This window comes from Leptosomus discolor, chromosome 5 (assembly GCF_034619465.1).
Source record: "Leptosomus discolor isolate bLepDis1 chromosome 5, bLepDis1.hap2, whole genome shotgun sequence".
In the NCBI taxonomy this organism is placed as follows: domain Eukaryota; kingdom Metazoa; phylum Chordata; class Aves; order Leptosomiformes; family Leptosomidae; genus Leptosomus; species Leptosomus discolor.
In genome coordinates this window covers 34,678,998-34,693,579 of record NC_141395.1, presented here as the reverse complement: position 1 = coordinate 34,693,579, position 14,582 = coordinate 34,678,998, and the positions used below count along the sequence as shown (strand labels likewise).

At 33.9% G+C, this 14,582-nt stretch overlaps 1 protein-coding gene across 1 annotated transcript in view; it reads left to right on the top strand.

The window, feature by feature from the left end:
* GLS (glutaminase) overlaps positions 1-14,582 on the top strand; it is a 63,523-nt gene that overhangs the window by 22,024 nt on the left and 26,917 nt on the right. The window contains exons 7-12 of the mRNA XM_086466220.1: positions 1,368-1,426; positions 9,103-9,135; positions 9,397-9,455; positions 10,559-10,625; positions 11,173-11,223; positions 13,651-13,827. Of these exons, the coding sequence (XP_086322346.1) occupies positions 1,368-1,426; positions 9,103-9,135; positions 9,397-9,455; positions 10,559-10,625; positions 11,173-11,223; positions 13,651-13,827 (446 nt within the window). The remainder of the gene's footprint in view (positions 1-1,367; positions 1,427-9,102; positions 9,136-9,396; positions 9,456-10,558; positions 10,626-11,172; positions 11,224-13,650; positions 13,828-14,582) is intronic.

Genomic DNA, 14,582 nt, shown 5'->3' with positions numbered 1-14,582 from the left:
CAGAGAGAGAATGAATGAATGGCACTAACAACTTTAAAAATACTGTATAGACACTAAGTTTGTATTTTAGGGGAGCTTTACTTTTTTGGACAGAAGGTATTGGTCTTACCTTTTCACTAATAAATAACTTGATTTTTTTAAAAAGTTCCTTTTAATACTGACTTTCTGAAAAACACTAAAAGGAACTTGAGATGATTAGTTTTTGGCGATTATCTGAGAGTCATAGATGGCTAAGTGCCATTGACCATGACCAGGGTAGTTTTCATGGGAAAATATGTGTGTGTCTATACTCTAAATATCAGACTGATCTCCAAAAAGCGATCATCTCAAGTTTGTTTTAGAGTGTGTGTGTTATATATAAGAATAGTGAACACTCTGTGTGTTTTTTTTTAAATGAATATTTTTTCAAATTTGGAGATAATATAACAGCAAATAAAAAGAAGAATTCAAACTTGTCACGATATTAATGTATTGAGAATTGGTTGAGGTTTTCAGACGCCAGAACCCTCAAAAATCAATATCCTATTTAAGAGGCACAGCAAAAAATGTTAGTTAAAAAAAAGATAACTGTAGGAGGTAGATGTTGATGAATGAAAACTTGTATTTGGGAAAAGTAACACAGCTGATAAGGGAAGGTTTGGTGTTTTGTTTTGTTTTGGTTTGGTTTTTTTGTAAAAAGAAGAAAAGGAAAAAAAGAGGTGATTCATTCACATGACCAGCCAAGAATGACTGGGGATGCAAAAATACTGTTAATGTGGAGATTAGTGATGAAAAAGTTCAGTGTTGCAGGTATATGCAAGACAATTATAAAGCAAGTTAAATTCTAGTGAGGATGAGTACGTTGTTATTTGTATTTCAGAAGCTGCCAATAGAAACCTCTGATTCTTAAAAAGAATACGGATTTTGTATTAATGTACAGCATTAAGGAAGTTAAAGAACTGGAATTATTTGGAATTATTTTTATTAAGGGCCTGTTTGAACACTTTTGAAATCACTGAGACTTGATAACTTAGAAGAAAAATTGGAAAGTCTTTTAGGGCTTGTTCCACTTGCAAATGTTGCATTGATCAAATCTTGGAACACTGGAGAGGGTTAATAATTTTCAAGAAAAGAAATGATGCCAAACTGATTAATTTACTGGACAGTTAAGTAGCATAAGGCTCAGTGTATTCTAAGCTGTAAAATACTTTGCTCAGAGTTGTAAAACATTGTGTATAATGTTGGATGACTGTATTTTTAGTTTAAGATTGTGTTCCATAGTCATAGCTTTGTCATACATTAATAGTTAATTCACTTAAACACTTGACTGGTTATGTTTGACGAATGTGTCTTGGGGTGTATTTGTAATTGAAAACTTTATTTCACAGACAGGCCTCATAACCCTATGGTGAATGCTGGAGCAATTGTGATCACATCTTTAATCAAGGTAAAAAGTTCATTTTTAGTTTCTCTCAGAGTATTTTAACAGAATGTAGAAAAAGTATCTTGCACAGGTTATGACCTGTTTTTATTTTTATGTGTGGGATATCTGATGGCAGTTGACTCATTAGCAGGTAGACAAGCTCTGATGTTTTGGAAATAGTAACGCTTCCAAACAAATGCAGTATTAGACTAGCAGGTTCTAAAAAGTAACAATGCAGCTGAAAAACTCTTTCCTTAGTGTTTTTAGTTCTGTTTCCTTTAACTGCACAAGACTTGATAGTCTCTTGAGGGGATTGCCTCATACTTGTTAAATGCTAAGAGTATGTCCTCAGGAATATACTTTATAGCACTCAGAAATACGTTTCTGAGTGTCTAATGTTCTCATATAGCGTAAAGTTACAAAAGTATTTCCTCCTGTGCAGAAGAAATGGAAGGTACTATAATTTGTACGGGAGCAATGTAGCTATATTTTCATGTCAGTCGTAATACTGAATTTGTCCACTATTAACATACTGTACAACTAAATTATGTTTAACTTCAATGTTATGTAGTCTCTGTTGGGATGTTAAATTTGCTCTCTTAAATAACTGTGTTTGGAAACAGTTACCCATATTTTGCTGAGTAAACCAGAGCTGAGTAACGACTTAACATCTTTAGTCCATGATCTTGAGACTTTTGGAAAGCTGTATTTTATTTTTTCATTAGAATAACTGTATATATATCTTGAAGTTGTAAATGACATAAATTCCATGTAATGCTAATGTTTGCCAGATACTTACTTGTATTTTCTGCCTTTTTTTGGTAGCCACTGGTACAAAAAACTTCTTTTTTTTTTTCCTTTTTCTTCCCCTAAGTCTATGTGCTTAGAGTTTTGGGGAACAAGTCAGTCCCCTTGAGTTTTGAAGCAGAAAACTTAATAATGTTACTTTAGAGGTCTAACAATCTTGTTTACAGCCTTTTTCTTGCTTATGTTTCAAAGTCCATTAGCTACAGTGTGTTTCCTACCTTCTATTTCCAAATTGTTGATTTTAAAATTACTTAGATCATGATTTTCTGTTATTTTATATTTAAAGAAGGTGTAAGAACTCCTGCTTAAAGACATTTATCTTTAATAGCTGTAGGTGAAAGAAAATGGCCTTAAGTATGACAGGTAAATTTATTCACATTTAATATATTTTAAAGGTTGACTGAGCGTTGAAATTCACTTGGATAATAGTGAATTTTAAAATCTGACTTAACACATTTGTCTGAAATGTCAAAATGTTAGTCCTACTACAACATGCCCTACTGGTCTTAAGGCAAAACACAAGCATGTGCCTCTTGCAGAAGGCACGTAGTTCTTGATAAATGGTGTACTTCTGAGTAGATAACATCGATTTGTTTACTGCATGCAATTGTGATATTTGTTAGAAGGTTGGGGGATTGGTTTTGCTGTTTTTATTTTGTTTTTGTTTTCTGTAATGTTCTTATGAAGAGTATTGCATTGCACTAATATTTTTGCATGTGGTAACTGCACGTCTAATGGACACGTATCTTACTTACCACACTCCATTATTTGTTTTCAGTGTGATTAAAATGTAGATTATTTTATGTACTGCTTTCACTAAGATACCATTTATCATTTGAATAACTAACCAAACTAAACATATTCTGAATAAAATTACATAGAGGGTCACAGGTACAAAGATACTTAATAGTTGTATTTTTTGTGAAATAACTTCTTTACAACCTGCAACTTAACAGTGTTCCTACTAACTATTTAACGATTTAAGTAATTCACGTTTATATGTGATCTAATTAAGACTTACTTTTTTTTTTTTCTGGAAAAGCTGGCTTCTTTAACCCATGTTTTGCCCTCAGTTCCTCTGCATTAATTTGGTTTATTTAAGGTGTTACTTGCATATGCTGAAGACTGTGTATGGCTCCTAGAGTACAAGAAAATGAAGGGATTATTAAACATGGTTGAGTTCACCATGTATGACAGATTTGTCTAATGATAGCATATTGATAGCTTTGGAGAGATTGTTGCTGTATTTCAGTGTTAAGAATACTTTTACCACCTTTGATACTTATTATTTTATCTCTTTCTGAGAAATAGATATATAAGAAGTCTTTAAAAATTTATATACATTGTACAGAAGGTAGTAGCTGTTAGCATGCATGATCTTGCACACAACTGCCCTTAGAATCTGATGCAAACTATGGTTACTTGTGGATAAGAAATGGTGCTTGGGGTACTCTTTTTGTCAGAGTACATAATATGTTAACATTTTAGGGGGAAAAAGGGTTCTTAGCATCACATAGTCAGGTCTGACTGCCTTAAGAATTTGGTATATGCACCTTGGAACAGAGCATAGACCTAAACTGTAATGTTATGTTTAGTCCTTGCGATTCATAATAATAAACCATATATGCATGTTAAGTTGTACATTTGTTTGGCTCACTTAGGCATGGCTCACTTAGGCATGACTATGTCATACTTTCATCAGCTTAAGTGATTCTCCTACTGTCATGTGCTTGGAACTGCGACGTGTTTACGTTTTTGTACCTTAACTCGCAGCTCTGTTCTGACTGTACTTGCATTACACTCCACAGACTGTTCCAGCAACGTAAAGCATTTATCTACAATACGAATGCTTTAGCAAAAGGACACCCTGTGGTCCAGTTTTAATGAAATAAAATTTTCAAAAAACCCTAAGGACCTTTTCCCTTGTTTGTAATTGTACAGCCATTTGCCTTTATTGCTAGTTAGATAAATGACATAGTTATAAGAATTTTCAAATAATTGCTGTCAAAAGAAAATTGTAGTGGCAATTACAGGAGTGTGTGGAAAGGTGATGTTAGATAAAATGGTAAATTCTTCCATGTCTGCAAGGAAATACAGGTGCTTGAAAGAAGGTTTAGCTCCTGTACAGATTTAGTACAGATTCAGTGTCCTGTAACCACGCAACTTTCTGTACATCACATTGCCTGTAGTATGGATAGATATTAATGCTTTGATCTATTGTTTTTTCTTAAACCTTAAACTTAATTCTCAAAGCGTGTCAACTCCAGGAATATCAGTGGTTGTGCCAGCAATTGCCCACTTCCACGTATCTGTACTGCCTGGGGAGGGTGGTGTATTAGAGGTGCAAATGAGATGAAGAGGAAGTGTTTAGAGTGAAAGACGTAGAAGGTGGCAGATGGCTGTAGAAGGAATCACCAGAGGACAAGGGATTAATCTTAAGTCTTTTTTATTGTATGCTTCAAGATTCCATCTGTAGATAAAAGCTTTCCTGGTATAACAGCAAAGGTTTGGGCAAATATAGAGCATATAAATCCTCTAAGTGCTGACAACCACATGCAGAATCTTACACAGACAGTGATGATAGACTTGAATGCTCGGTGAAGGGAGGTATTAATGGTGATGAATTAACGTGGGAAGCATTTAAATGGTGGCGGGTGCATAGCAATGTTCATAGTCCTTGCAAAAAATTTGGTGTACAAGAAAAAGAAAATGTTGATCTTACTGACCCTGAAAAAACTCAATTCAATGAAAGCTTTTCCTTTTTGTATGAAACAGAGATGTGCCTGAAACACTTAAGAGTTTTCTAAATATGTTGATAAGTCATAAAATTTATAAATGAGGCAAAGAGTGGTGGAAAAAGCTGTCCAGCTATGCCAAGGGTCTGTTTGTTGTCAGGATACAGTTATTAGGAAACCTATACAGTTATGGTCTCGTACTTAAGGAGTGGGAAAATACATGGTTTATTTGGTTTATTTGACAATATAGTTACGATAAATAGTACAAATTTAGGTTAATTGCTCTATGATACCCACTCCAGTTATCTTTCCTGATAGACTGATGTGTAAGTGTACATACATACTACTTTAAAACATGTCTTGGCATTGTAATCTTCTCTGCCAGATACTTGTCTTTATTTTGGTGAAGTTTCCTCTCTTCTTGGGTTATTAATTTTCCTGCAGTAAATAATTTTGGATAGTGTACATTCATGTTATTATGCACTTATTTTTTGTTGTAACTCAAATGTATTGGATGTTATTTGACATAGGATATGGAGTAGTGGTATTTGAAATTACGTGTTTTCAGTGGTCATATTAAATTATGTATTTAGTACTTGAAGGACACAAAAATATTTGTTACATTTGAAATAGTAATAATACTGGTCTTAGTAGGTCAAGTACTGTCCATGACAGTGTGCTCTCAAGTATTTCAGAGCTGAAAATGGCATGCTAAGCAGTCAAGACACCAGTTCTCACAGAACAGACCCAGATTAACAAATAAAATTAAAAATGTATGTAAGTACAGAAAACTAAAATAAAGACAGTAATAGTTAATGTGAAATGCACTAATGTTAAAAAAAAAAAAAGTAATTTCTTGCACTCTGGCATTATTAAGGTTTTTTTTTTTGGATATTTTCATCACAGTATAGTGTTAGGTTATAAATTTGGCTTTAAAAATTAAAAAAAATAAAAATTAAATAATCTATTATTAGAAGATTATAAACTTCTTATGATCCAGAAGTTTTTATTAGCTTAGCTTAGATTAAAAATTGAAAAACTATTTTAACAAGAGACACATGGGAAGAGCTTATGTGGTCTAATAGTATAAACACTGAATGTTGATCAATGAAAAGTAGCTAATATTAACTACTTTTATAATAAACATTGCTTAATTTTGTTGTTGCAAGCTCTGGTAAGTATCCACGGGGCTCCTCTTTCCTGTGTTCATGTAGGCATGAAACCTGTGCAACTGCTTAGTATTTTTCTAGTAGAAATACAAATAGTAAAAGTACCTTGTTGGGGCCAGGGAAAGGGAAGATCACCAAAACCTGACACAATAAAAAAATTCAAATTTCTGATTGACAGCCATAGTGTCCATTGTGTTTTTAACTGTTTAAAAAATTGTATTGAGCTGTCTTCTGTAAGTTTGAATTTTCTGCCTATCAAACTGCTTCAATCTTAAATCTTCAATTTCATTTTGTATTCATTTAGAAGTGTTTTTCCATATGTATATACACACAAGCATGTGTACAGTAAGTGTGTATATTAACATATGTTTCAGTAAATGTACTAAGTGTTTGTGGAGTTAGTGCATGGAACGTTTCCTTTGATGTTCTAGACAGATGAATTGCACCTGAACTTAAATAAAAATGCTTTCAAAGAAACATTGTGGCAGTGCCCCCAACCTCATAGGCTCATGCAGTCAAGCTGAAAATAAGAAGCACTTGTGCAAGAACAGAAGTTTTCTTGTCTCTTATATTTGTTTAAATTATTATGCAAAAGTTGCTCAGTATTCTGAATGTTAGGATTTTATATTTGCAATTTAATTTTAATCATAGAATGTGTATTGCCTCTGTGTCTCTTCAGCTTTTTAGGAGGAGCAGCATACCTCTGTCAGCTGCTGAAAGAGGGAAACTAGTATGTTGGGTTTTAGTCATCGTGTACGAAAGCAAAGTTTTCTGTTTTAGTTTATGCGTTATGTTAAATCCCTACTGAGATCTTGGTCATGTGATTACTTAGGCAAATATTTTAGGTATACGAGCAGTCTTAATTTCAGTAACAGTGTTTTTCTGTTTGATATAAAGTACCTATACCAGTGTGTGGAACATCAAGGACTAAAAACACATCATCTGAGTTAGTATACAGATTTTCTTCCCCAAATATGACATTATATGTAAATTTTAAAAAGAAACCTTTTTTCATAACCAGTTGATGTGGAAAAAGTTTGCATTGAGTCTTTTGCCCACCAATTTTATATGCTGCTAGTAAAGCCAGGTTTTTGTTGAAGGGCTAGGAAATTTTTTTTTCAACTGGACCAAAAAAAAAAGTGAAGTATTACGTATTTATATTTTTGCAGAAAGCATGATCCTTTTCTCCCTCTTTCTTTTTTTAACAAAAGAACTTGTTTCAATTTATTATACGTGTCTAACCATACAATTATCAATGCAGCATCCCATAACTAATGCTGACCCATTTTCCCAGAAAAAGATGTTCATTGTGCATTTGAAAGGTTGAAAAGGTTTTTGTGGTTTAAATGTTGTTACATATTTTACAGCATTAGGATCTATGGAATATTTTGACAACTGCAACAGTTCAATGAAGTTGGTAATTTCTTCTTTTAATTATTTTTCATTGAACAGATTTGGAGTTAAATTTTTAAAACTTGTGTTCTGGTATATTATACAGGAACATTTTGATGAAATGTATCATGATTTTTTTTATCTTATTGCAAATTAGCTAGAGATTATTGCCTTTAAGAGTAAGGTTATTAGCCTTTGAGCATAAGGTAACCACTGGCGCATAATTTTGACAAAACAGTGTGGTGTTCCTTTCAGCTAGTGATCGTACGTGTATGACTGCACATCCTCTTGTAGATGAGCTGATGCATGGGCTTCAAAGATTATCTGCAACACCCTAATCCACATACAGAGTGGGAAATGAGACTGGCTTTACGCGTTTCATTAAGTAAAATACTGGTTGATAGAAAGCTTCAGGTTTTTTCCATTTCCTTCCTCATTCCCATACTAAACACACTGCAAGTAGTGTCTTGAATTGTTTGAGATGTTAACAGAGTTTTGCTATCTAAATAGAGTATCTTTAATACTAAAATTATTTAGAAAAACATCTTCAGATACATTGTTTCTACTTGTGTATGTGATGCCATTGTTTTTTAAACTTCCTCAAAAAATTCTACTTGGCTACTTCAAAAAATTAAAAGAACCTCGCAGTAGTCCATGAGCTACTTTTTACCTCCCACCCCCCTTTCGACGTCTTGCTGTAGGAATTTGTGGAAGGTCACCTGTCGGAGACCTGTAAGGAATTAATAAATCTTTAACTGGCAGCTGTTAAATTTGAGAATGCTCTTAAACGGGGAGGGGAAAAAAAAAAAAAACAAACCCCAAAGTAAGACCCCTTGTCCTGTCGTCCCCCCTCCCCCTGAAAAAAAAACCCAACCCAACCAACCCCAGGAATTAAGTTTCAGTAGCATCCTTATTAAGTTGGATTTAGATTTTTTCCTTACATTGTTAGCACAATGATATACTCTATGATGTGAAATTCTATTTTTCTAACAGTTTAATTAATAGGTAGGACATTAATCAGATATTAATCAAATCAGATATTTTTGATTAAATACAATTGTTTTCATAGTAAGGGGTAACACTTTATTTGAAGTCTTCAATCTAAATTCTTAGTATGGGTGCTAGCCATGGAAGTGTCTTAACTTCAGTAGCCTGAACTTTCCTATGCTCAGCTCTGTTGGTAATATAAGAATACCTTTGGGTTACTAATCTATAAAAAATTAGTGTTTTTGTTACAATTATCCTGCTTGTAGTTACTTTTGTATTTTTTGCTTTAACTACTACATTTACTTATGCTAAACACTTAAAGTTGAATAGAGAGCACTTAAAATAAAGCATACCTTTCTCAGTTTAAATTAATTTCCAACATACAGGTGTTTGATAAGATTCTTAAAGGATTATTTAATTTAAATGATAATTAAAGATTTACTTATCTAACACTTTAATTTTTTCATTAATATATGAAATTATTGTAGTACCTCATTCTTAATTAGCCTCATACCTTAGTTATATGCATTAAAAATCCTAATACTGTTAAGTGAACTAACTTCTTTCTTATGTTAACAATATTTGTAAATTATTTTTTCTTTTCTTGCAGCAAGGAGCAAATAATGCAGAAAAATTTGACTATGTAAGTTGATATTCCTTTTTTAACTAAATTCGGTGGTAAAAGTCTCAAGATGGCAAGGGAAATGCAAGTGAAATTTTAATGATTTCAAATGTTTTCTCTTTTTATCTGTACTTGGTTGTTTAAACATTTAGTGGTTTGGATTGCATTCGTAAAATTGTGTTTACAAGATTTAGGGTAAGGCTGGAATGGAAGTTCATCAGTTGTAACTTTTCAATATCTGAAAATGTTAGCACGCTCCCCCCCCCTCTCTGTCTCTAACAGGTGATGCAATTCATGAATAAAATGGCTGGTAATGAGTATGTTGGATTCAGTAATGCTACGTAAGTATTTTTTATTTACTTAATGAAGTTGGGTGGAAAGTGCCTCAACTGATAGCTGGCATATTGAGCTTATGGTAAAGTTCAGTAACTTACATTGAAACCATCATTTCATTCCTAATATTAGAGGGTGTTTTTGACTTAAAATTTACAAGAACTAAAGTTGTGGATGTTTCTGACATCAGTGTGGCTGAATCTCACATAAAAGTGTTGGTTACCTCTTTGAAATTTCCTTATTCTGTCTTAGTGCTCTGCTGGTGCTATGGCAGTAAGAGCTGTAAGTGCAGCTCTCATCTTCCTGGCATTCATATTAAAAATTAAACCCTGGGTGTTGATGGCTGCGTATCAAATGGTCAGAAAGCATACTTTATACAATTGGGACTCTTTATGCTTTTTTATTTCACATATTTAAATTATTTTCTAAAACAGTTTCTCTCATTAACTCAATGTACAGCATTCCAAAAATCTTGAGAACTTTCTGAGGCAGCACTGGGAAAATCATAAAGATTCCGTATAGCAGAGTTGCTTCCAGGTTGCTAGTTGGCATGGATGTGGAGAGAAGCAGAATGAGAACTAGTGTTTTTTTCCTGAGCTTTGTTAATGTAAAAGTGTTTACTATGGAAAGAACCAAACAGGGGAGAATTACCCACCCTTGTATCATACACATTCCTCCTTTAGGTTTCATCCTTATCTGACCTCCAGCTTGATCCTCAGATTCTTCTCTCGTTTGGTCAGTGTTGTCAGTGAATGACACTTTCACTACAGCTCCTTGTGGGATGTTTCATTCCACTATGACCTTTTTAGAAATGCTTCCAAGAGTAGGATCTTACCCTTCTTTGCCTTATCTCCGAGTCAGCTCCCAGTGTGTGTCGGTAACCAGTACTTTTTGTATTTGGATGTCAAAGCTAATTTGCTACAACTGGGTGTACTCAGATGAGCTTCTATGGCAACTTCTGTCCTATTAATAGAATGTTTGTGTTCGGAAGTAATGTATCTTTTACATGCAGTTTTATTGAATTACATTATGTGTCTCTCAAAAAAAACCTGCTGAACTTTAAAGTTTGACATGTCTTATTTCTTTTTTATTTTTTTTAACTTATTTTAAGGTTCCAGTCTGAAAGGGAGAGTGGAGATAGAAACTTTGCAATCGGCTATTACTTGAAAGAAAAAAAGGTTGATCTCTTTTGTTTATTGTATTTTGAAGACTCTGTGCGTGGGTTTTTTCATAGTCTGTGAAGATTTTTTTATTTATTTAGTTAATGTACAGTATGGCATAAATTATTCTATTATTGTTTACGTTTTCTGACTACTACTCAAAATGCTGTCATTTAGGAAGTGTGATACTTACGTAATTCTAATAGAACACCCATAATTTTTTTCTGTCATAGCCATGATAGTTTGTTTTATTTGTCATAAAATGCATAATTTGTGCTGTACAGATGACTTTATAAAACTCCTAGATCTGTTTTGCAATTTGCTGATTTAAAGATGTTGAAAGCTATCCTGAAAAATATTTTAATATCTTACTGCACTGTTACTTTTAGATCTGATGTGATTTAATGTTTCTACTTGTTGCATTTAAATATTTAATTTTACTTCTGTCTAATGCTTAGTATGCTGACAAGAATATAGCTTAGTTTATGTCTCTCTAAGATATTTAAAAAAAAAAAAAAAACAAACAAAACCCTACCTAAAGACTCTCTTTATTTTTCTTCCTCAGTGCTTTCCTGAAGGCACGGATATGGTTGCTATACTTGACTTCTATTTTCAGGTAACTGACTTTAAAATTGTGACTCATTATAGGTTTAGAATTACTATTATAAGCAATAGAAGCTGATTTGTTCATAGATATGAAGACTTTAATGGCTTATAGTTAAACTTGTCAGCTTCTGTTAAACTCTGGAAATGAATGATGTACATTTGATGTATCCAGTTTTGCTTTTGTTTAGGTCATATACTTAAGTATCTTTATTGCTAATGCGAACTAGCAGTAGATTTTAAAATACTAGTAGTTAGAAACTTAAAATGGCTTTTCTTACTTCAGTGAGTTTAACAAAATATTTCTACTTCTTTCGGTTGCCGCTCTTTATTGTACTGTGAAGTACTTTAAACTCCATGTATAACTGAAATAGTATATGCATGCTCTGTTGTAAGTAGTGCTATAAATGACATAATACAGGTATCTCCTGCTTTTTAATTCAATGCTTATGAGTAAAATAAAGAATCTAGTCACATATCTTCTCCCCTCCCCCATTTTTTTTTTTTTTTTACTTTTTCACTGTCAGCAAATTATTTGTAACTGTCCCAAAATGAGAACTTGGCAAGTGTGAGGTATTTCCTCAGTAAGGGTTTCCTAATGTTAAAACATTCACAATTCAGTCAACTGTGCTGCATATAGTTCTCAAAAGGCAGTTTCAGTTGTGTTACTGATTCAGTCCCTCTGGGATAGTTTAAAAGAAAAAAAATAATCAAGAATTTGGTTCTCAAAATGGGTCTGGTTTTGATTCATGAGACTTGCTCTTACTTACGCGATTTATAAACAATAGTTTTTAAAATGAAAATTTTATCTGAGGTTTTTTTGTATTGGGATACACCTGCTCTAATCTTCAGATCAAATGACTGTTTATGAAGTAAGGCATATGCGATTAGCCTTAGTTGACCTCTTGTTGAGTTGGAAACTAGGTACAAGCTAATAGCCTACTCTGAACTTCTGTTACTACAGAACAAAACTGATAATTTATTTTAATTTACTGTTTAAACATGCTTTTTAAATGCTTCCTGTCCCACTGCCTGAAGTCCTGATACACTTCTGAATACAAAGCTATTCATAAGTTAAGAAATGCCAGAACTAACTTTTCTGATGTATTTTAATTTGGCCTCATTTTTGTGCATTATGGTCTCTACTTTCATGACTGTGTTACTCTTTTTTTTGCCTTGCAAAATCCACTTTTCACTCCATACTCAGAAAAAGGGCAGGTCATATAGAAGCGGCAATTGTGTTTTCTTTTCGTCTCATGTACAACGCTTACTTTCCAACATTCTACTAAAGATTCTACTTAAAAGGCTACTTAGTTCTTTTCTTGGGGTTTTCTGTGATGCTTCTTCGTCTCTTGTGTCATTTGGAACTTTCTGAACAGGAAAAAACTTATTTTCCTACTATCTCTGTAAAGTGAGGGTGGATTATTCTCATTTTAGAGAACTGAGGTACAAATGCAGGTGCTTAAACTGAGAACCTAGAAACACTTTTTTTCAAAGTAGGTGATATTATGTAATACTTCATATGTTTAAAACACAGTTGCCATTTTAGATGCGTCTCTGACAATCTCTTGATTTGCAACTCCAGTTGATTGGACTAGGATGTATTGAGTTTGGCACCCGGAAAATAAGAATTCCAGGTAGTAACTACTCATGCAAACTTGGCTTAGGTAACTTCATGAAGTATCATGTAATGACTGTTTGGCAAAAGCAAGAATACAAGTGCTAGTTTGTTTACTTTTTAGAGTAGCATTGCAGCTTCAGGTTGAAACCAGCTTATCTTTTGGTTTCTGCAGAAATGAGACAGCATCAGGTGATGGCATCATATCACATTTCCTGATGTGTCACCGAAGTATGTATAGTCTGTACTGAAGCAGGGATCCTGGGAGAGACTATCATGTGGTTGTATCATTAATATATCATAAAGTATATATGAGAGAAAGGTGAAATAAGGCTGCATCAGCAGAAGTGCTGGCGTTAAGACTTGCATGTGCTAGAGTTTGCAGCTTTAAAATATACTTCTAATAATGTGGGGGGGTCTTCTAAGGCTTAAAACCCTCCCCCACAAACCAAACTCAAATGGAAAAAAACAGTTATTCTATGGCTTTGCCATTTAAGCAGATGCAAAATACTGAGATTGTTTTCCAAGCCTCTTCTGAAAGGAATGTAAGGGGGGGTGGGGGGAGGAATCAAGCAGAGACACTAACCCGTGAAAAATACTGTCCTGAACTGTTAAGAGGGCTTACAAACACTGTTGCTGGGATCTTTATAGTAGGACAATTCAGACCATATTGATGCTACTAGCGTCATCTGTAACAAATGTTATGATACGTGTTATTTTATGAGATGTAATTTCTATAGAGACGTATTGTTGATCCTGCTGTAGTTGGCCTTACTGTGCTAGAAGTATCGTTTCTTATAATCTCTATTTCTTTTCCATAAGCTTTGCTCAATAGAGGTAACGTGTGAATCGGCAAGTGTGATGGCAGCAACTCTGGCTAATGGTGGCTTTTGCCCCATCACTGGTGAAAGAGTACTGAGTCCTGAAGCAGTCCGGAATACCTTGAGTTTAATGCATTCCTGTGGCATGTATGACTTTTCAGGGCAGTTTGCCTTTCATGTAAGTAGTGTTCAGACATTAATTATAGCTGACCAGGAAGATTAATCCGTGCTATTGTTTACCATGTTCCAGGGCTTGCTTGCTTCTGAGGCAGAGGAGAGGGTGTTACATGAATTGTTTAGAAACTGAACACACCATATGGGAAAATCTCACCTAGAATTCATGGCACTACTAGTGCAACATATCTTGTAGCATGTACTGTTCTCTGCCACTTCACATTTGGGAATCCTTTTCATGTCAAAACATAAACACTGTCCCTTAAGGAAGGCTATTTGTGAGAGAAACAGGTCATGATGCAGTTGTTAACTGGAAACAGCGTAACTGAAGAAATCCTGCTATATGGGAGTAAAGGACAGCAGAAAGCCTTTGCAGACAGTTGCTTTTTCTTCACTAACTCAGGCTTGTGAGTTTTCCCTCATGGGTTATAAAAGTGGCTGTCATACAAAGCATATGTACCATGCTTTTATTTTCCAGCAGTATGTTTCTTACATGTAAGTATTTCAAGGAGTGCTGCATCTTATTTGTGTTTTGAGCACTTCTAGTTTTTTTCCTTATTGCAGAGACATAAAATTGATTGTGCTGCTTTGTGTGACTTAAAAGTTACTGCTTACAGAGCTATGAGGACATATGACATATTAGTTCCTATTGGAAAAAAGCAGTACTTTTATCCAAATTGTAAATAAGTAGGTTATTTTATGATTTCATAGGCGAACTCTTCAGTTTTCTTGTTCATTCATTTTTTTAATTTTGTTTTG